The 23,180-nt window shown below is 47.7% G+C and overlaps 1 protein-coding gene across 1 annotated transcript in view; it reads left to right on the top strand.

The window, feature by feature from the left end:
• Positions 1-17,644, top strand: part of LOC146079727 (patched domain-containing protein 3-like) — a 71,608-nt gene extending 53,964 nt beyond the window's left edge. The window contains exons 3-4 of the mRNA XM_083186386.1: positions 12,569-12,714; positions 15,500-17,644. Coding sequence (XP_083042512.1) covers positions 12,569-12,714; positions 15,500-17,205 — 1,852 coding nt within the window. The 3' untranslated portion in view covers positions 17,206-17,644. The remainder of the gene's footprint in view (positions 1-12,568; positions 12,715-15,499) is intronic.
• Positions 17,645-23,180: the final 5,536 nt, after the last annotated feature.

Genomic DNA, 23,180 nt, shown 5'->3' with positions numbered 1-23,180 from the left:
CTCTCCTTGTCGGGATTTCGGCGGTCGGGATTCCGGCGTCGGGATTCTGAACGCCGGGATCCCGACCGCCGGGATTTCATACTGCTTCCCCTGGAGGAGTTGGCAACAGATTGTATAGCTATTGAGGAGGTCCGAGGGGTGAGCAACATGGACAGTGAGTCCCCAGTGGATGTATTTGCGGCTGAACTTGCAGGTAATTTGTTAGCATGACATAACTACTTTGTAATAAGTTTCAAGGAATGTGTTGTAATTGTACGTTTCTCTTTCAGCACCATCTCCAACGTGCGGTAGTGATCTTCTTGAGGAGGAGGTGGAGGAGACAGTGTCACCTGCCACCAGTGGCAGCCATGTGCAGCAGCAGCCAACGGCCACACAGGATGCGGACAGGTGGTTGCAGATGCTTACCAGCATTCACCAGCAGGGAGAGTTAGCATCAGAGCGGCTGATTAGGACCGAGGAGGTCATGCAGGCTATTGTCGGCACCCAGCAGGCAATAGCTGGGAGCCAGCAGGCAATAACTGGGAGCCAGCAGGTGATGGCTGCTGAAGCCGTGCAGCAAAATTACCTCCTCCTCCGCCATAATGAGCTTGTGGCGGAGCTAATTTCCACCAATAGGGCCCTATTATCAGCCATTTCTGGTGCTTTCCGAACACCAGCACTCCCTGCTGACGGAAGGGGAACACCATCCCCCCTTCCATAGCAGCTGCTCCACCCGACCCCCCATCACAACGTGGCCGTACATGAAGAGCTGCTGCATGTGGCAAGGCTCCTACCAGGGCCAAACGGGCACGCTAGTGAAGTGGCATCCACATTAATCTCCGCCCTTATGTCATCCCAAATCTTTCATTTTGCTGTGTGTGTCAGCTTCATGTGTGCAACCCAATCCCGTGCAAAGGGTACCTAAATTTGTGGCGCCTTCGGTTGGAATGTTTTGGTTGGTTCCCCTGTTGCCCCCCTCTTTCTGCTACCATTACTGGCTGCTGTTCTCGAAGTGTTGTTCCTATACTTTTCTTGTGAAGCCACCTGATGTGTTCCTAATGATTCTGCTGTGGCTATGTATGAAATGTCTTCAATTTTGTACATTTTTTATATAATTTTCATTTATTATTATGTTCCCTTTATGTTTTGGCATGTGCATGTGTCTTAATTTTTTTTACAATGCAATCAATTTTTATTTTACCCCCAAATGTGTGCTGTTATCGCTGAATGTAAAAGTGACATGTACATTTATATTAGTGTTACACATTTCTGTCCATTGCTTGCAGTGTAAAATGTATGTCAAATAGCAACAGTGCAGTGGTGTTTGCAGCATATATTTGTGTATTTAGTAATGGGCCATTTAGGCAGCAATGATTTTAATTGAAGCTATGAAAAGAGTGTAATTAATCAATAATGAGTAGAGGAGTGGATTGTGTTGTGTTCAGCTGAGAGTGCTTCAGGTGCGGGCGTACTAATTGGGCGAACCAAATGCCTAGCACATGAACAAGTGCTCTCCGCAAAGTGAAACTTGCTTATGAAGACTGCCTATTTCATGCGTGTTGGTTCGTTTGCAGTCGGTGTCATGTCCGAATGCACGCCTACCAGAGTTAGTGCACTCCCTCGTGTACGCCCAGATTTGTGGACGGTATTAGAGAGAACGAGTACGTAGTCTATGCGTGGCACATGCGCATTGCGTTGCCTACGCATGCGCAGACGGCTAAAAAGCACCCTCCGAAAGAATTCGGAACGGACCGCACCAACCAGAATAAGGCCCTTAATGAGGAGACACCATTCCTCGAAATACACACAATCCACACAACTTTTAAGTGGAAACCTCCTAGCGCTTAAAAAATACACAATACTTCCCTTGTTAGTATGATGTTTCAGTCGTTAGGTGGACGAAAATGAGTCCTCGTGGCCAAATTTTGATATATATTTGCCCATGTAAAAGAATAGAAACAAATTGCATATAGTGAAGTATGTCCACACAAAATTTTGTTTAGACACCGTGCAGGTAGTTGAGGGCTGTGAAACTATTCCTTACACCCGATTAATTCTGAAAGTGAATTGCGTACCCAACCCACATCAGTGATGTGATTGATAAAACATATCAAGGTATCTTTACTTGATTCCTACCCCAACGCACAGTGTACAGATGTTATGCTCTCACAAGAAGGTATCTTTAAATTCACCAAAAGAGAAGGGGGTGCCGCCACAATAGATATACAATGCTTACTCCAACTCACTGGTATGAATGCTGTGCTGTTCCCATAAAGGTGTCTTTATGACCACATGGTAAAGGGATCACAATAAACTTTTAATATCTTCCACATTCAGTTTAAAAAACATACAGGATAAAAAATGGTGAGGGTATCACTAGGACTTCTGAGGTGGGATAGATGTTAAAAACAAGGTCGACAACCTGGAAGGTTTTCCGTGTCACGATTCGAGCTGTCAGACAGACTTTCTTACCGGCTAAGTGCCTCCGCAGGTTCAGCTTGCGGTCCAGACGTCATCTCTGCCGGCGTCCTGTCTCCCAGTGACAGTCCCCAGTGCACGGCAATCCACCTGTCCGCCGCCATTGCTCCCAGTATCCAGCATGGTGTGCACAAACACACTTTCCCGCCATAGCAGACATGGGGGCTGCCATGTTCTTCCCAGTCACATGTCTGTGCTGTCCAATCCTGTTGGTTCTGATCTCCCTGTCATACTTCCTCGGCCAATCCTGGCCACCCAGTGGGGATAAGTATGCTGGGAGCTCTCAGAACCATTGCTAGTGCTTCAGTTGTCTCCAGTGTATGGTCAGCTGTCCTTGTCTCCGTGCAAGTGTATTTCTCTGCTGGTGTTGTCTTCCATGCTGCAGTGTGTTCCAGGTTGTTCCATCTCCTGTGAAGTCCAGGTTATTCCACCGCCTGTGATCCTGCCTCTCAGCCCAGCGACCAAGCCTAGCTCCGGGACTCTGGTCCTTCCGATGCTCCAGCATCATCCACCATCGATGTTTCATCGCTAGTCCGATATTCCGGATCTCCTGCTTCCGTCCGTCATTCCGGACCCACAGTCATCTCCCGTCCGTCATTCCGGACCCACAGTCTCCTTCCATATCCGATACCCGAATCCGATGTTCCCACATCATCATCGATAGTCCGATATTCCGGATCTCCAAGCCAAGCTTCCGTCCGTCATTCCGGACCCACAGTCAAGCTCAAGTCTTCCGTCCGTCATTCCGGACCCACAGTCTTCACATCCGATGTTCCACCATCGATCCCACATATCATCACATCTGTAAAGTATTGCAATCTGCATGAACTCTGTCATTTATCCTGCATGCTTTACTGTCTGTTATACTACAACCATCTGCAAATAAACTCCGGTTGTATTTTACCTCTGACTGCTTATTGGCTCTGGGTGCACTGTCGCGCACTCCATGCGCAAGGGTCCTCTCCAAACTCCCCGGTTCAGGTACCGGTCCAGGTCCCCACCAGAGGTCTCAGTCTTGTCGACTAAGCCCCCTGGTGTGACAGTAAGCACTAGCCAAATGGATCCAGCCGCAAACCAAGCATCTCCACCCAGCCCTGTACAGCAACTGGCTGTTCGCTTGGATCAGCAAGAGGCTGCGCAGAGCCAAGTGATTCATTGTCTGCAAGATCTGTCTTCCCGGCTGGATAAGCTACAGACCACTCTCAGTGGCCCTGAGCCTGTCAGAGAACTTCCAAGTCCAGTTCATCCTCCTGTAATGGCTGCTGCACCTCGCCTTCATCTGTCTGTCCCCACCAAGTATGATGGGAACCCCAAGACCTGTTGAGGTTTTCTCAATCAGTGTGAGATTCACTTCGAGCTGCAACCCAGCAACTTCCCTACTGAAAGGGTCAAGATCGCCTACATCATCTCCCTCCTGTGTGGAGCAGCGTTAGAATGGGCGTCTTCCTTATGGGAAAGATCTGATGCCATCCTGTCCAATTACAACGACTTCGTGTCAACATTCCGGCGTATCTTCGATGAGCCTGGGCGATCAGCATCTGCCTCCACTGAACTCCTCCGTCTCAGACAGGGATCCCGCTCCGTCGGCCAATATCTAGTCCAGTTCCAGATTCTGGCGTCTGAACTCTCCTGGTGTGATGGGTCCTTATACGCAGCTTTCTGGCATGGCCTATCCGATCGTATTAAGGATGAACTCGCTACCAGAGACTTACCCTCGGGTCTAAGTGACCTTATTTTATTGTGTATCAAAGTAGACCTACGCTTCCGAGAAAGGGCTGTAGAACGTCACAAGAGCGCTCCAGTTAAAGTGCCAACTCCTCCGCCTTCTTTACCCACTGCTCCTGCGGTCCATTCCAAAGAAGAACCAATGGAGATAAACCGTTTCCGTTTGTCTCCAGGAGAACGTCGACGGTTGGCACAGCTCTGCCTGTATTGTGCCGATCCTGCACATCAAATTTCTGCATGCCCAAAGCGTCAGGAAAACTCCTCCTCCTAGCCCGTCAAGGAGAGGGTAGGCTAGGAGTAATTAAGTCCTCTCCATCAGCAACTGATTGTGTCCTTCCAGTTTCCCTACAAGTTGGTCAGCATTTCAAGACTGTCTCCGCACTTCTTGATTCCGGTGCCGCTGGCAACTTTGTTACTGCAGAACTGGTCCGCAAGTGGGGGTTACCCACTGAAAGTCTTTCCAAGACTGTCTTCCTTACTGCTGTGGATGGCAGTAGGATTCCTGATGCGACAGTCTCCCGCAGAACTTTGCCACTTACAGTAAAAGTGGGAGTCCTGCACACTGAACTTTTGTCCTTCCTGGTTTTACCCCGAGCCACTCATGCTCTGGTTCTGGGTTTACCCTGGCTCCGTCTTCACAATCCTCGTCTTGATTGGAAGACATCGGAAATCCTTTCCTGGGATCCTTCCTGCTCCGGTACCTGTCTCCAAAAGGTACTCCCAGCTCGTCATTCTTCAGCCGATGCAGCAGACCTTCCGCCTCTTCCCTACCAAGAGTACTCAGATGTATTCAGCAAGTCTGGCGCTGATGTCCTACCTCCTCACAGACCGTGGGGTTGCCCTATCAACCTTATCCCAGGCAAAGAACCACCCAGAGGTAGAACTTATCCTCTCTCTCTTCCAGAGACTCAAGCCATGACCAATTACATCAAGGAAAATCTGGCAAAGGGATTCATCCGTCCTTCGACTTCTCCTGCTGGCGCAGGGTTCTTCTTCGTAAAGAAGAAGGATGGAGGCCTACGTCCCTGCATTGATTATCGCGGCCTCAATGACATTACAGTAAAGAACCGATATCCGTTGCCCCTCATCACCGAGCTGTTTGACCGTGTCAGCGGTGCAACCATCTTCACGAAACTCGACCTGAGGGGTGCATATTATCTCATCCGCATACGAGAGGGCGACGAGTGGAAGACGGCATTTAATACCAGAGACGGCCACTATGAGTACCTCGTCATGCCCTTCGGGCTCAGCAATGCCCCAGCCGTGTTCCAGCACTATGTCAATGAGATTTTTCGGAACATTCTGTATCGTCATGTAGTTGTATATCTCGATGACATTTTAATCTACGCCAATAACATCACAGAACATCGTTATTGGGTCAAAGAGGTTCTGTCCCGGCTGCGAGCAAATCATCTCTACTGTAAGCTGGAGAAGTGTGTCTTCGAGGTGAAGTCTATACCCTTCCTAGGGTACATTATCTCCGGTTCTGATCTTCAAATGGACCCAGGAAAACTGCAGGCCATCCAAGATTGGCCAATTCCCTCTTCGCTGAAAGGTATTCAACGTTTCCTGGGTTTTGCCAATTATTACAGAAAATTCATTCGTAATTTCTCGTCTATTGTGGCTCCCATCACTGCCTTAACGAAAAAGGGGTCTAATCCAGCGAAGTGGCCGGCAGAAGCCATCAAAGCCTTCCATCTGTTGAAACAGAGGTTCACTTCCGCTCCTGTTTTAAGACAACCTGATACCACCTTGCCCTTTATTCTCGAGGTTGATGCCTCCTCCGTGGGTGTTGGGGCAGTCCTCTCGCAGAAAGCGCCCGATGGTCGTCTTCATCCCTGTGGGTTCTACTCCCGTAAGTTCCTGCCTGCAGAGCATAACTATGCCATCGGTGACCAAGAGCTCCTCGCCATCAAGTTGGCATTAGAAGAATGGAGATATCTTCTAGAGGGTGCTGTTCATGAGATCACAATTATCACAGACCATAAGAATCTTCTGTATCTCAAGTCTGCTCAATGTTTAAATCCCCGTCAAGCCAGATGGACACTTTTCTTTTCCAGGTTCCGTTTCAAGCTGTCGTTCTGTCCAGGGACACAAAACCGAAAAGCTGATGCCCTTTCCCGCTCATGGGAGCAAGTAAGTGAGTCTATGTCCACACATCAACATTTCATTATTGATCCAGTGGCCTTCTCCGCAACGAGTTTCAAATCTCACGCCCCCTACAGGGAAAAGATATGTAAAGCCAGCTCTAAGAAAGAAGTTGCTCTGTTGGGCGCATTCTTCAAAATTCGCTGGCCATGCAGGCATTCAGAAAACTTACGAGTTTATCACCAGGTCCTACTGGTGGCCATCCCTCAAACAGGATGTACAGGACTTTGTTTCCTCTTGTGCTAAATGTGCTCAGCACAAGACCAGTCGTCAGTCTCCTCCTGGGCAATTGATGCCACTGTCAGTGCCACATCGTCCTTGGACGCATATCTCTATGGACTTTGTAACTGATCTTCCAGAGTCTGACAAGTTCACCACCATCTGGGTGATTGTTGACCGGTTCACCAAGATGGCTCACTTCGTTCCCCTCACCGGTCTTCCGTCAGCTTCCAAGCTGTCCCAGCTCTTCATCAAAGAGATATTCAAGCTTCATGGGCTGCCTCTTGAAATCATCTCCGATAGAGGAGTCCAATTCGTAGCCAAGTTCTGGCGAAGCCTGTGCTCCCTGCTTCAAATCAAGTTAAAGTTTTCCACAGCCTACCTCCCTTAAACCAATGGCCAAACGGAGAGGGTGAATCAGGACCTTGAAGCATTTCTCCGCACATATGTCTCTTCTTCCCAAGATGACTGGGCTCAACTCCTTCCATGGGCAGAGTTCTGCCATAATAACCAATATCATTCTTCATCAAATGTCACTCCATTCCTTGCCAATTATGGGTTTCATCCTCGAGTTCCTGACTTCACTCTGCAACCTGTGTCCTCTGTTCCAGCGGTCGACACGACCATCCGGCAATTCGTCAAATCCTGGGGGCTCATTCGTTCTTCACTTCTGAAGGCTTCAAGCAGGTACAAAAAAATTTGCCGACAGGAAACGCAGAGCTGTGCCAGCCCTCCGTCCAGGAGATCGTGTCTGGTTGTCAACCAAGAATCTTCGATTGAGAGTGCCATCGATGAAGTTCGCTCCCCGATATATTGGTCCTTTCCCAGTTGAGCGAGTCGTCAATCCAGTAGCTTACAAGCTCAAGTTGCCGCCCTATTTGAAAGTGCCAGCTACATTCCACATTTCGCTGCTTAAGCCGCTGGTTCTGAATCGCTTTCATTCCAAGCTCCCCAAGGCTCCTAAGGTTTGCACCCAGCGTGGAACAGAATATGAGGTCAGTAAAATCTTGGACTCTCGCATCCGATATGGTCGTCTGCAATATCTGATCGATTGTAAGGGCTACGGCCCCGAAGAGCGATCATGGACCAATGCCATCGATGTCCATGCTCCTAGACTCATCCGGGCGTTCCACTCCAAGTTTCCCCGCAAGCCTAAAAGGTGTCCTGGGGCCACCCTTAAAGGGGGGGGTGCTGTCACGATCCGAGCTGTCAGACAGACTTTCTTACCGGCTAAGTGCCTCCGCAGGTTCAGCTTGCGGTCCAGACGTCATCTCTGCCGGCGTCCTGTCTCCCAGTGACAGTCCCCAGTGCACGGCAATCCACCTGTCCGCCGCCATTGCTCCCAGTATCCAGCATGGTGTGCACAAACACACTTTCCCGCCATAGCAGACATGGGGGCTGCCATGTTCTTCCCAGTCACATGTCTGTGCTGTCCAATCCTGTTGGTTCTGATCTCCCTGTCATACTTCCTCGGCCAATCCTGGCCACCCAGTGGGGATAAGTATGCTGGGAGCTCTCAGAACCATTGCTAGTGCTTCAGTTGTCTCCAGTGTATGGTCAGCTGTCCTTGTCTCCGTGCAAGTGTATTTCTCTGCTGGTGTTGTCTTCCATGCTGCAGTGTGTTCCAGGTTGTTCCATCTCCTTTGAAGTCCAGGTTATTCCACCGCCTGTGATCCTGCCTCTCAGCCCAGCGACCAAGCCTAGCTCCGGGACTCTGGTCCTTCCGATGCTCCAGCATCATCCACCATCGATGTTTCATCGCTAGTCCGATATTCCGGATCTCCTGCTTCCGTCCGTCATTCCGGACCCACAGTCATCTCCCGCCCGTCATTCCGGACCCACAGTCTCCTTCCATATCCGATACCCGAATCCGATGTTCCCACATCATCATCGATAGTCCGATATTCCGGATCTCCAAGCCAAGCTTCCGTCCGTCATTCCGGACCCACAGTCAAGCTCAAGTCTTCCGTCCGTCATTCCGGACCCACAGTCTTCACATCCGATGTTCCACCATCGATCCCACATATCATCACATCTGTAAAGTATTGCAATCTGCATGAACTCTGTCATTTATCCTGCATGCTTTACTGTCTGTTATACTACAACCATCTGCAAATAAACTCCGGTTGTATTTTACCTCTGACTGCTTATTGGCTCTGGGTGCACTGTCGCGCACTCCATGCGCAAGGGTCCTCTCCAACCTCCCCGGTTCAGGTACCGGTCCAGGTCCCCACCAGAGGGACTAAGCCCCCTGGTGTGACATTCCGGATATTCCAACCAGGTAGTATTTTGAACAGGGTCCCAAACTAGATATCAGTGGTCCAAAGTGAATCCTCCTCTGCTCACACACAATGCGTTTCAATCCCCTCTGGGATCTTCACAGCCCTCAACTACCTGCACGAGTGTCTAAACAAAATTTTGTGTGGACATACTTCACTATATGCCATTTGTTTCTATTCTTCTACATGGACAAATATATCTGAAAATTTGGCCACGAGGACTCATTTTTGGCCACCTGACGACTAAAACATCATACCTACCTGCCTTTAGCCTGGGTCCTTCCTTGCCAATGCCCTTACTATTTCACCCAGACTTACCACCCAGTTCTCTAGCTCAATCTTCTCTTTCTGTCTGGGCCAAAACAGGTATCACAAAGATGTCCCTTATTATGCCCTACCGGTCTATTTACAGAATTGACTCAAACTTATGGCCTACCTTCTAGTAGTTTTGGGGTTTATTTGCAACTATGACACTTTATAGCTTCCATACCAGCTCGTACTGTGGGGTGGTCTCCTACTCCTTTTGAATATTTATGTTTAGCTGAGTCCACACCTAGACATCTGATATCGGAGCTATACCAAATTTATCTAACCAGTCGATCACTTCCAGCCCCAAGACTAGCATAGAGACCTCAAGTGAGAACTCACTGAGATCCAATAGTCCCGTATATATATATATAGATACACTTTCGCTAGTTCCCCTTCCATTCAAGTCTTAGAGACAGTGGCACACACAGGGGGGTTTCTGAGTACCCAGAACCCCCCCTCCCCTTGGGAACCGGAGATATCTGACTTCAAAGCAGTGGTCCCCATCCAAGCCTGTTAATTGCTCTTCCCAGTCAGATATTTCAGGTTCTGTGTGACTTAGATGGACACTAGTAGCTTGTCTCTGCTGTTCCCAGAACCAGAGATATCAGCCTTCCAGCAGCTAGTTACTTCTCCAGCTCCACACACCTGGTATGTAGTTTTATATCCTCTTTGTCAGATTGCTCTGCCTCCTGAACTCTGATACCATTTGGAGGTGGGATTCTCTAGTCTTTAATTCCATTCAAATTTAAGAAATCTATTTCCGGGAACTGGAGATATCTGCAGTCAAGGAAGCTGTCCTCCCACCAGAAAATTATGATTAATAAGCCCACTCCACTATACACCCCTCCTCTGCATATTAAACATCCTCTACAACCCTGGAAGTTATGTATCAGGGCCCCGTCATTCAGCCCAATGTCCCCTTCTCCCACCATCTGTGCAGTAAAGGGGTAATTAGTGGGAATTACTGATCCAGGCCCTACATGCTGAGCAGTTGATATAATACCCCCTACCACCCGCAGGACATCAAAGCTTCCCCCACCCCTAGGATCGGTAGGGGCCCCAATACATTGCTATGCCCAGGGGTCTACACTGCTGTTGACACCCCTGTATGTATGTATGCATGTATGTATGTGTATATATATATATATGGTACTTGTGGAGTATCACGGCTCCCACGACCTGCATCGTATGCAGATCGTATGCTAAAAATCGCATCGCATCGCATCGCATGTGGCATACGATGGCATACGATGCGATGCGATGTTTTACCGATTTTTGACTATTTTAGCTCAAAAATCGTATGCCATCGCATAACATCGTATGCCATATGTAGTGGCATACGATGTCATACGATGCGATACGATGTTTTACCGATTTTTGAGCAAAAATGGTCAAAAATCGGTAAAACATCGGATAACATCGTATGCCATATGTAGTGGCATACGATGTCATACGATGCGATACGATGTTTTACCGATTTTTGAGCAAAAATGGTGAAAAATCGGATAAACATCGGATAACATCGTATGCCATATGTAGTGGCATAGGATGTCATATGATGCGATACGATGTTTTACCGATTTTTGAGCAAAAATGGTGAAAAATCGGTAAAACATCGCATGGCATCGTATGCCATCGATGCGATACGATGTTTTACCGATTTTTGAGCCATTTTAGCTCAAAAATCGTATGCGATCGCATCGGATGCCATACGATGGCATCCGATGCGATGCGATGGCACCCGATTTTGCACTGAAATGTGTATTAAAGTAGTGAAATGCCCCCAAATGCCATTTTTCATAGTGCACCACCCCCACTATCAACGTCAACCCGAAGCGTGGCGAGCGCAGCGAGCCCGCGAGGGGCGGCGGTACGCGTCCTACGACCTTTTCATACCCCCACTATCCACGTCGGCGTGGAGTTGAGAATAGAATAGTGTGGCGAGCCCGAAGCGTGGCGAGCGGACGCGGATACCTTCACAGCTATACGCGTCTCCTCGCGGGCTTTACAGGTATCCGCGTCCCCTCGCGGGGCTCGCTGCGCTCGCCACGCTTCGGGCTCGGTGGCTCGCTGCGCTCGCCACACTATTATATTCTCAACTCCACGCCGACGTGGATAGTGGGGGTATGAAAAGGTCGTAGGACGCGTACCGCCGCCCCTCGCGGGCTCGCTGCGCTCGCCACGCTTCGGGTTGACGTTGATAGTGGGGGTGGTGCACTATGAAAAATGGCATTTGGGGGCATTTCACTACTTTAATACACATTTCAATGCATTCTGATGCATTTCAGTGCAAAATCGGGTGCCATCGCATCGCATCGGATGCCATACGATGGCATCCGATGCGATCGCATACGATTTTTGAGCTAAAATGGCTCAAAAATCGGTAAAACATCGTATCGCATCGATGGCATACAATGCCATGCGATGTTTTACCGATTTTTCACCATTTTTGCTCAAAAATCGGTAAAACATCGTATCGCATCGTATGACATCGTATGCCACTACATATGGCATACGATGTTATCCGATGTTTTACCGATTTTTGACCATTTTTGCTCAAAAATCGGTAAAACATCGTATCGCATCGTATGACATCGTATGCCACTACATATGGCATACGATGCCATGCGATGGCATACGATTTTTGAGCAAAAATGCTCAAAAATCGGTAAAACATCGTATCGCATCGTATGACATCGTATGCCACTACATATGGCATACGATGCCATGCGATGGCATACGATTTTTGAGCAAAAATGCTCAAAAATCGGTAAAACATCGCATCGCATCGTATGCCATCGTATGCCACTACATATGGCATACGATGCCATACGATGGGAGCCGTGATACTCCACAAGTACCATATATATATATATATATATATAGTCCAGAGAGTAGACCACACTCTCACTTGTATCAGTGGGGTGCCTGACAAAAGGTAAAATATACCCGGTAAGGGATGTGAGGCACTCGCCTTTACAACATTAGTCCACAAGTGTTGTTAAATCAGATATTTCTGTTTATTTCCAACATTAACATATGGGTCATTCCAGAGTAATCAGTTATTTCCAACCATTGCCCCAACGTTTCGGTCCATATATATATGTGTGTGTGTGTGTGTGTGTGTGTGTATGTATAGTATAGTTACTGTTTTTTTGGCAACAAGTCCATAAGATTACTCGTGAGCTCACTGGATACCCAGTTCCAGTTCCACGATGCCGTACCCCCCCCCCACACCCTCTTCTTTTTCCCCACCATTCTCTTGTATTTACAACCCCTCTTTGCTTTTTTTCTCCAGCTTTCTCTCCCCCCTTAGTTTATTTTCTTCATATGCTATAACGAAGAATAAAATAACATTGCGGGGAAAAAAATAATATTTAAATTAATGATTTAAATTTTTTTTCAACTCTCTGGTGTGTCATTTTTCACAGATTTGACTGTGTGAGAAATAAATTCTGGGTCGCTGCTTTCGGAGTCCTTTCTTCCGGATTGGCCGTTCTCACCAGCTTTGGTCTGCTGTTACTGTGTGGAGTGCCCTTTGTCGTCACAGTTGCAAATGCTCCATTTCTTATTTTGGGTAAGTTTATTAGAAGGGTGTACTATAAGACTGAATACCATATCCTTCAAGTTAGGAGTTGTTACATTTACTGATGCTTACATATCCAATATATATGAACCAACATAGGCACCAGAATGGTGGGGGGGCTTCACTTCAACAAATGGCACCAGACAATATGCCTGGGTGCATGGGGCAATGTGGTCAATGCAAGGGTCACCACAGCCAACCAGCATCAAGATGTGCACTGTCCCCTCCACCTCTTCCGCGCCCTCCACCCCCAGCTCTTCTCAGCTTGCCTCTGGGGCTCTCCTCTCCCATGCACCTAGTAGTATGTCACTACTACATCAAATATTAAATGCTGATAAATAGTATATTAATATATTACATTATTATACCATCCTGCACTATAGTTGTATTTAGTGCAGGACCTTCCTGTTCAATTACCTAGTGGTATGTGCCTAGTTACTGTAATTTGGCACCTCCTCAGGGACCAGCTATGCACCATTGTCACCATCCATTTCACACATTCCTCTCAATTTCCCACTTTGTCCATCTCGCTGCCCAATTGGTCCCAAATGGCCCCCTACCTCATGGCCCCCCTGATAGAGCTCAATTAAGGCTATTCACGTATGGGGTACTTAAGACAGGGGGCCAAAAGATGTTAAATTAAAATCAGTGTGTCATCATCCATGTGTCAGTTTATTCCTATGTCAGCGTCTGTTCGTTTGTCAACTTTGGTGTGGCAGTGTCTGCCTGTCGGTGTGTCAGTCTATCTGTGTGTAACCATTAGTCTTTCATTGTGCAAGTATCCATCTGTCAGTGTGTCAGTGCCAATGCATCAGCAGTTGTCTGCATGTCTGTGTGTCAGCATCACTACCCCAGTCTGCTTCAACACCCCTGTCATGCAGGGACGTGCAGGCAGGGGAGGCAGAGCCTCACCTGTCATAACTGATTTAAAAAAAAATACAAAGATGATATTTATAACACATATGCTGTGTTATAAATATCTTATTTGATTTTTTTTTAAATAGTCATGAGGTGGGAGGCTGGGCGGCAGCGGGAGCTGTGCCTCCCGCTGACAAATGAAGACTGTCGGGCAGCGGGGGGCGGGGATAACCCGCAGGGAGAAAATAGGCTGAGAAGCCCATTGAGATTGTATAGTGAAGCGGCATCTACTCCTCTGCCTCAGTGACAGGGACGCACGCCCCTGTCACTGAGACAGATGTGATAGGACAGCGGAGCAGGCTGTCACTCACTGACAGCCTGTACCCGCTGCCCCTGAGCTGTGTAGTGTCATTGTCGTTTCCCATATCCCCACACACTCACTGATTTTATGTCAAATTAAATTTAACCAGGGGGCAGGCAGCGGCGCTGGTGGGAGTAGGGTCAGCCGCAGCAGCGGTGCTGGCAGGAGTAGCGGGCAAAGGCAGTGAGCACCGCTACTGCCGTTGCCACTACCAGCCGCCGCCAGGACTACAGCTGTAATACTCATTGAAGTGGTAGCGGCGGGTAATGTGCGCACCATGACGCGGGACTTGGCCGCCTGCAGCCCGGCACTGAACTACGGGCGGGGGGGGGGGGGGGGGGCGGCGGCGGCAGCTCAGCGCTGTATAAACATGGGGCAGGCAGCGGCGCTGGTGGGAGTAGGGTCAGCCGCAGCAGCGGTGCTGGCAGGAGTAGCGGGCAAAGGCAGTGAGCACCGCTACTGCCGTTGCCACTACCAGCCGCCGCCAGGGCTACAGCTGTAATACTCATTGAAGTGGTAGCGGCGGGTAATGTGCGCACCATGACGCGGGACTTGGCCGCCTGCAGCCCGGCGCTAAACTACGGGCGTGGGGGGGGGACGGCGGCGGCAGCTCAGCGCTGTATAAACATATACAGTGTGCAGCGGCTGTATCTCTGGACCCCGCCGGGAGGCCTGGCTTTCCTTCACCTGCCGCTGAAGCCTGGGCAAGCTGTATCCCCTCCTGTGGGTGAATTGACTGCAAATGCTACCGGTAGACTTAAAGAGTAAGTAATACTTCAGCCCCATGTCCCCACTGTCACTTCCCCCCCCCATTCCCCACTGTCACTCTCCCCGCTATCACTCTCCCCCATCCTCCACTGTCACTCTCCCCCCTCCCCCATTGTCACTCTCCTTGATTCCCCACTGTCACTCCCCCCATCCCCCACTGTCACTGCCCCCATCCCCCACTGTCACTCCCCCCATCCCCCACTGTCACTCTCCCCCATGCCCACTGTCACTCTCCCTCATCCCCCACTGTCACTCTCCCTGCTATTACTCTCCCCCATCCCCCACAGTCACTCTCTCCGATATAATTATCCTCACTGTCACTATCCCCCGCTGTCACTCTCCCCCAACCCCACTGTCACTCTCCTCACTGTCACTATCCCCCATCCCCCACTGTCACTCTCCCCCATCCCCCACTGTCACTCCGCGCTGTCATTCTTCCCATCCCCCACTGTCACTCTCCTCCATTCCCCACTGTTACTCTCTCCCATCCCCCGCTGTTACTCTCCTCGCTGTCACTGTCCCCCATCCCCCGCTGTCAATCTCCCCCATCCCCTGCTGTTACTCTCCTCACTGTCACTGTCCTCGCTTTCTCACGGTCACTGTCCCAAATAGCACATGCCTCACCTGACACTAACCTCACCGCACGTCACTGCTGTCATCTTAAGGACATGCCCCCTTTGAGAGACCATGCGTGCTTTTCTAGTGTGCAGACACTACAGTACACCCTGGGATGGATACTAAATCCCTTTCAAATTTCTATACCCTCCATATAAATGCTTTGTTTTCCAGGTGTTGGCGTGGATGACATGTTCATTATGGTTTCCAGCTGGCAACAAACTAAAGTAAAGAGAACAGTTGAAGAAAGAATGGCTGAGACATACAGTGACGCTGCAGTCTCCATAACAATCACAACACTCACAGATGTTCTTGCTTTCTACATTGGGATTATGACACCTTTCCAATCCGTGCAATCATTCTGTATCTATACCGGAACCGCCCTATTATTCTGTTTCCTGTATAATATCACTTTCTTTGGGGCATTTTTAGCCCTTAATGGTAGACGGGAAGAGAGCAATAGGCATTGGCTGATTTGGAGAAAAGTGAATGAGCAACCAGATGATCATCGTTCTTCTTCGTATAACATGTGTTGTGTCGGGGGAAAATACAGCCAGATCACCGGTACTGAGAGTGAGCATCCAATTACTAATTTCTTCTATAAGAAATATGGTCCATTTATTACCAACATCTGGGTCAAGTGCTTGGTGCTAGGTCTGTATGGTGGATATCTGGCCAGCAGTATATATGGCTGCTTGCAGGTACAGGAAGGAATCGATCTACGCAATTTGGCTGTTGACAACTCATACGTTCGTTCTTTCTATGACGATGAAGATTCCTATTTCTCAGAGTATGGTCCCAGAGTTATGGTTGTCGTTACAGAAGAGATTGCATACTGGGATCCAGATGTACAACATAAAATTGACAAGTGTATAGAGTCATTTAAAGGTGGCTCCTATGTTAGTGAGTCTCTCTCAGAGTCATGGTTGGATACATACATAGACATTGCTAATGCATTTAAACTTGACATAAATGATAAGAATAATTTTATTGGAAATTTGTCACAACTATTTTCTTTTATTCCCGATTATAAACAAGATGTGGACATATACTCAGGGTCTATACAAGCCTCTCGTTTCTTTATCCAGACTGCTAATGTTACTTCTGCAGTAGACGAGAAAGACATGTTATACCATGTCCGGAACACAGCGATGAGCTGTGACATCCCGGTCCTTGTGTACCATCCAGCCTTTATATACTATGACCAATATGCCGTAATCATCCAGAATACCATACAGAATGTTGCGGTTGCTGCAGCTGCCATGTTTGTGGTCTCAATACTGCTAATTCCAAATCCTCTATGTTCCCTGTGGGTGACTTTTACCATAGCATCTATTATAGTTGGGGTCACCGGCTTTATGGCTTTTTGGGATGTTAACTTAGATTCCATCTCTATGATCAACCTTGTTATCTGCATTGGGTTCTCTGTTGACTTCTCAGCGCACATTTCATATGCCTATGTGTCTAGCCAGAAGTCCACAGTCAATGAGAGGATGAACGACGCTCTACACTCTCTTGGTTATCCTATAGTGCAGGGTGCTCTGTCCACCATTCTCGGGGTTATTGCTCTTTCCACATCAGCGAGTTACATCTTTAGAACATTCTTTAAGATCATATTCCTGGTTATCACATTTGGGATTCTGCATGGGCTGGTTTTTCTTCCCGTTTTTCTAACCTTGTTTGGAAAATGTGGCAGAAATCGTGATGATGGCACAAAAAGAAAAACATCTAAAAGCCAAGTGTCTGCTGCCATCGGAGAAAATCCAAACAGTTATGGTAATCTAGAAGGTGAAATGGGAGAACAGTACTATAATAAACATGGCAAAGCAATACAAACCTTTGCAAATAACGTTTTTGCTCCAGATGCTGACTGTCCATAGGTTCTTCTCATAACATTTGTCCCTTTAAAGTAACATGCTTAATCACATTTTATTTATGCTTCCATTTCTATATAAAACAATATCATTATAACTATTGAGTCTATACATATGTTTCATTGTCTCTTGATAATATTAGAGTATGTTCATACAGCGCTCAGGTACTATGATAAAAGGGGGTTATTCAGACCTGATCGCTGTTCTTTTGAGTTGCTTTGCCCTGCGATCAGGTAATAGCCACCCAAAGAGAGTGATAAAGTGATCACGACTGGTCATTCCTGTGTTTTCCCTGACACTCCCAGAAAACAGCCAGTTACCTCCCCAAACCCTGGCTTCCTGTCAATCAACTTGCATATGGCCAGCGATAAAGTAGGGGGGTTTTATCGCAGGTTGCCCTCGCGAATGTACGCTATGATCCTTACTCATGTGCAGTCTATTGATAATTGTCTGGCCTGTGATTTTACAGCAGTGCCATCAGGTCTGAATAACCCCCAATATTACAGAAAGTATATTTCGGTTGTGGATCATTTTATATTTAGTGTAAATGAATTGCATGGAACATGCTTAAGTATTATTGATGACACATGAACTAATACTTCTCTTTAAGTCTTTCTTGTCATAATAAAACAAAAATACATATGTAAACAATTTTCTACCGCCCAGTAGTCTGTGTTATTTTACAGTCATATGTTGGGTCAATAAGATGTGGCATTTGCTTTAAGGCTACATTTGGTGATTCCATGTTGCACACAGAGACGCTCATTCCCAGATGTACTGTAATAAAAAATAGATAAATACGTACAAAATATTATATTATCCATGAGACCACACAGTATTTAAAAAGCCGCTCATACACACCTGATCCCACAGAATATTAATGACACACATACGCACAGTATGGGACACATTCTGATGACCAGTGTTTTCGAATGGCGGCATTCAGAATACCGATACTGGTATCCAGATGATGGGAATACTGTCAGGGTCAGGTAAGTATATTAACCGAGGAGGCTCCAGAGGTGGGGCTGTAGCACAGTTCAAAGTTCAAATAGGGGAACCACACCCACTGCCATTGAGTCAGCTTGGAATGGTAGTTGGTCTGGCTCTGCTATTTGAAATCTAGGTACTTGTGTAATATCTGGGCACCCAATTTTTTTATCGCATGCCTTAACTTAAGGCATGCGATGGGACCCGATTTTCGCGTTTTTTTTTTAATTTTCACTGTACAATGTAAAAATCGGTCGCAACGCATGCCATTACAATGCCTTAACTTGCGTTGCGAGCGCAGCAAGCCCACGAGGGGCGGAATACAAGTTAAGTAATCCGCGTCCCCACGCGGCGCTCGCCACACTTCGGGCTCGTATTCCGCGTCCCCTCGCGGGGCTCGCCACGCTTGAGGCTCGGTGGCTCGCTGTGCTCGCCACACTATATGAAATAAACTCCACGCCGACGTGGATAGTGGGGGTATCAAAAGGTCGGTGGATGCGTACCGCTGCGCTCGCCACGCTTCAGGTTGGCATTGATCGTGGCGTGGAGTTAACAATGGGGGGGCATTTGACATAGTTATTACCCATCAGGGTGGGTATACAATTAAAAATGGGGTCTGGGGGGCATTTAACATTGAATCCAATGTAAAATTCGGGTAAAATCTGTCGCATCGCATGCGATGCGATGCGACCGATTTTTCAGACCCTATGAAAAAATCGGACGCCCAGATATTACACAAGTACCGAAATTTTAACTGTTCTGCAGCCCCTCCTCTGGTGCTGTGACTAGTACTAACCCTTACCCTGCCCCCCTTCAAACCTATTCCTCAGACCAAGGTGGGGGATGCTAAACGCATCAGTACGGGGAGCACGGACAGTGTATTGGTTAGCATTACTGTCTCACAGCACTGAGGTCCAAAAATATACTAGGGTGTCATTTAGGCTAGGGCTGGCTCTGAGCAGACCTCACAAGCACTCTAGTCTCACAGCAGGACAGATCCGACCACACAACGTGCAGCGTGCCCTGCTCTTTTAAGATGGTGCCCCGCTGCTCCTCTCTCCCAGTAACGGTCATGTGGACAGCCCCTCAGCTCCCCCCATCTGGGCTGCTCAGAACAGAGGGCGGCATGCCGAGGGCTCAGGACATAATTATGCAAATTACTTGCCCGCTCAACAATGACGCGTGCACAGAAGGTGGTGCTGAAAGCACTGAATAATGTATCCACAAAATTGGCCCAGCCAGCTATAGCTTATTTTTAGCACTTATTTATTGAATTATCTTATCTTAGACATCATCTTTGATAGATGGACTGCAAGTCCCAGAAAGCAGGAATAGGTGACATTTCATTCCATACTTTCAATACTTAATACAATATTCTCCAAAACTAACTGCCATAATCATACCTCCCAACAGTCCCGATTTTAGCGGGACAGTCCCGATTATTAGGGCCTGTCCCGCTGTCCCACCCGCGGGCGGCAGTGTCCCGCGGTGAGGGGGGGCTGTTGGGAGTCCCCCCTGTCGGCTGCTAAGCAGCGGGGAATAAACGCTGTGCGCATACGCACAGGGTCTATTCCTGCAGCCAAGGGGCTGGGGGCATGGCTAGAGGCTCATAGAGCCTCTGGGTCATGCCCCCTGTGAGGTTATCAGACTCACAGTAAGACTGTAATTATTATATTTTATTATGTGTAAGGAATAATGTACTTTTTAGTCCGTCTGTACCCTGTTGTTCTCCATAGATGTTTCTATTCCCCATATCTGTGTGTATTTCCAGAACCATAGTATTAGACTGTAGATCAGATGCTGTTGCCCATGTATGGTCTGCCAGGAAATGCCAAGGAAAGAAAAGTGTATGATTTCACCAGGGGGTTGTGTACACAGGGGGTGATCCAATTACCCTGCTATTTTTAGAAATTACCTTGTGATTGTTCCTCCTTATTTGCACTTCTTTGTGCATCTCTGGACTCTAGTAGCCACTGTGGAACCGGATCCAGCAGGGGGGCAGCAGCAGATGGACAGCTGCAGCTTGAAGGGGCACCTGATTCTTGAATCCACCAATCCTGACCTTGAGCAAACCCACTGATAGTTCAAGCACTGTGGGAAATTAGAAGGTTTTAAAATGACTTGTATACATGCCAGCTCGAGATGTTAGTCGCAATCCTGGCTGAGAGGTCATACTCTGCCACTGGATCTTGTGGAACACGGCGTTTGCCCGGGGTGGGCATCCTACTACGCTATTGTGTGGAACATCTGCTATCACGGCTGTGTGGAGAGTGATAGTTTTGTGAATTGGAACCGTAATGCTAAAAGGACTTGGACTGCTACCTGGATGTTTATATGCTCGTGTTCCTGTCTTTATCTATTTGTGTGTGCTGTGGAAAAATAAACCGTATTTTGGTTTCATCCTACTCCGTGTCTGAATGATTGAGGAACCCATATCCTCACACCCACATAGCGTCAAAATGGGGACGTGGCCTCGTGGGAGAGCCGCGATTATAGGCCACGCCCCAGAAATTAGGACATGCCCCCGAAATTTGCGACACGCCTGCGGCGCGCAGCAACTACGTCCCGCCTCCTCCAAAGTTGGGAGGTATGCATAATTGCCATGGCTCATGCATCATTTACATTTACTTAATCATTTATTATTACTGCAACTTATCTTTATACTTATTAAAGATTCCAATGTCCATCCTATGGTAGGAGAATGTGAGCTTACAAAGGTCAGTTCTGTCTTCTGCTAGATATACTATTAGGGATGAGTGAGTTCGGATTAGGGGAATCCGGACACTTGCACTCTGAACTTGCTCTCCGAGCCTGTTCGGGATTTCCCACCCAGGTTTGGAGCGCGGGGCTCGGGACCTCGCGAGATCCAGACCTTATATATATGCGGGCGGGTGGCGCGGTACTTATGTAATATCTGGACTCCCATTTTTCTTATGAGACTGCAACCCCTCGCGGGGCTTGCTGCGCTCACCACGCTTCGGGCACGGTGGCTCGCTGCGCTCGCCACACTATATAAAATCAACTCCATGCGTAGTTGGATAGTAGGGGTATGAAAAAATGGGATGCATTTAACATGGGAGTCCAGATAATACATAAGTACCGCCGGCGCAATTTCCTCACTCCAGTTTAGGAGAGAGAGGGTGTGCTGTGCTGTCTAGTCTAGTGATACTTCTGCTGTTAATTTCCAGTCCAGGAAAGTGATACTTCTGCGTAAGTCCAGTCCAGTGATACTTCTGCCATTAATGTCCAGTCCAGTCCAGTGATACTGCTGCATACGTCCAGTCCAGTGATCTTGCCTTTAAAGTCCAGTGATAGTGCTGAGTCCAGTCCAGTGAAACTTCTGCTGTTAATGTCCAGTCCAGAGATACTGCTGCATACGTCCAGTCCAGTGATCCTGCTGTATAAGTCCACTCCGGTGATACTGCTGCAGTTCCAGTCCAGTGATACATATTGCTGCAGTTCCAGTCCAGTGATAGTGCTATATATAAGTCCAGTGGTACTGCCATTAAAGTCCAGTGGTACTGCCATTAAAGTCCAGTGATACTGCTGTTAAAGTACAGTCCAGTGGTACTGCTGAATAAGTCCAATCAAGTGGTCTGCCCTTAAAGTCTATTTGTACTGCTGTTAAAGTCCAATGTTATTGCCATTAAAGTCCATTGGTACTGCCATTAAAGTCCATTGGGTCTGCCGTTAAAGTCCAGTTATACTACAGGTGCATAATTCCAGTACAGTGATACTACTGGTGCATAATTCCAGTCCAGTAATACTACTTGTGCATAATTCCAGTCCAGTAATACTACTTGTGCATAATTCCAGTCCAGTAATCCTACTGGTGCATAATTACAGTCCAGTTATACTACTGGTGCATAGATCCAGTTCAGTAATACTGCTGGTGCATAATTCCACTCCAGGAAGATCATGGAGAACCAAAATTTGGAGGATAAAACAGTGAAAGAAGAACAAGAACCACTTCCTCCTAGTGCTGCCACTAGTCATGACAGTAGAGGATAAAATGACATCAACGTCGTCTGCCAAGGTCGATGCCCAATGTTATCGTAGAGGGCATGTAAAATCCCAAAAGTTCCATAACATGAGCAAAAACAATTAATGTAAATCATTCGAAGAGAAACGTAAGCTTGTCAATATGTCATTTATGACACGGAGTTCACAGCTAGTGGATCAGCTTCACACGACGATCTAAGCCCTCCTCCTCCCCCACTAAAAACTTTAAGAGAGTTAAGCTGTCATCAAAAACACAGCAAACAACTGTGCCTTCTAAACATTGTATCACAAATCCCCAAGGAGTGTCCAAGTATGTTGGTGGTTGCAATTCCTGTCCTTCCCATCACTGTTCGGGAAGAGGTGGCTCCTTCTACCATTTGCATGCCCTGTGTATAGGCAGGAAGGAGTACCAACAGGGCAGTTCCTGATATTGATATTGAAGGTGTCACTGTTGAAGTACACCAGGAGGAGGATATTGATGTAACTTAACCAAGGACATGTGGATAAGTGGTACAGAGCAAACTAAGGACTATATGACTGTGACAGCTCACTGGGTAGATGCACTGCCTTCTGCAGCAACAGCAGCAGGATCTCTAAATGCCAGCTCATTCCAAGGCAGGCTCTTTGAGAAACTGAAGGAAATCATCTAAAAATGGCTTACCTGACTTAGACTCTCCAGGGGATTTGTGGTATCAGACAGGGGATTTGTGGTATCAGACAGTGCCAGTAAGATTCTGCGTGCATTACATATGGGCAAATTCCAACACGTGCCATGTTTTGCCCACACAGTAAATTTGGTGGTGCAGCATTTCCTTAAAAGTGACACGAGCGTGCAGGAGATGCTTGCAGTGGGCCGAAAAATTGTAGGACACTTTCACCGTTCTGCCAATGCCTGCCAAAGACTGCCAAAGACTGGAGCGCCATAAAAAACTCCTGAACCTCCCCTGCCATCACCTCAAACAAGAGGTTGTGATGCGCTGAAGCTCCAC

The sequence above is a fragment of the Crinia signifera genome, chromosome 5, assembly GCF_055691185.1.
Source record: "Crinia signifera chromosome 5, ASM5569118v1, whole genome shotgun sequence".
NCBI lineage: Eukaryota > Metazoa > Chordata > Amphibia > Anura > Myobatrachidae > Crinia > Crinia signifera.
This window is presented reverse-complemented; position numbering and strand designations above follow the sequence as displayed.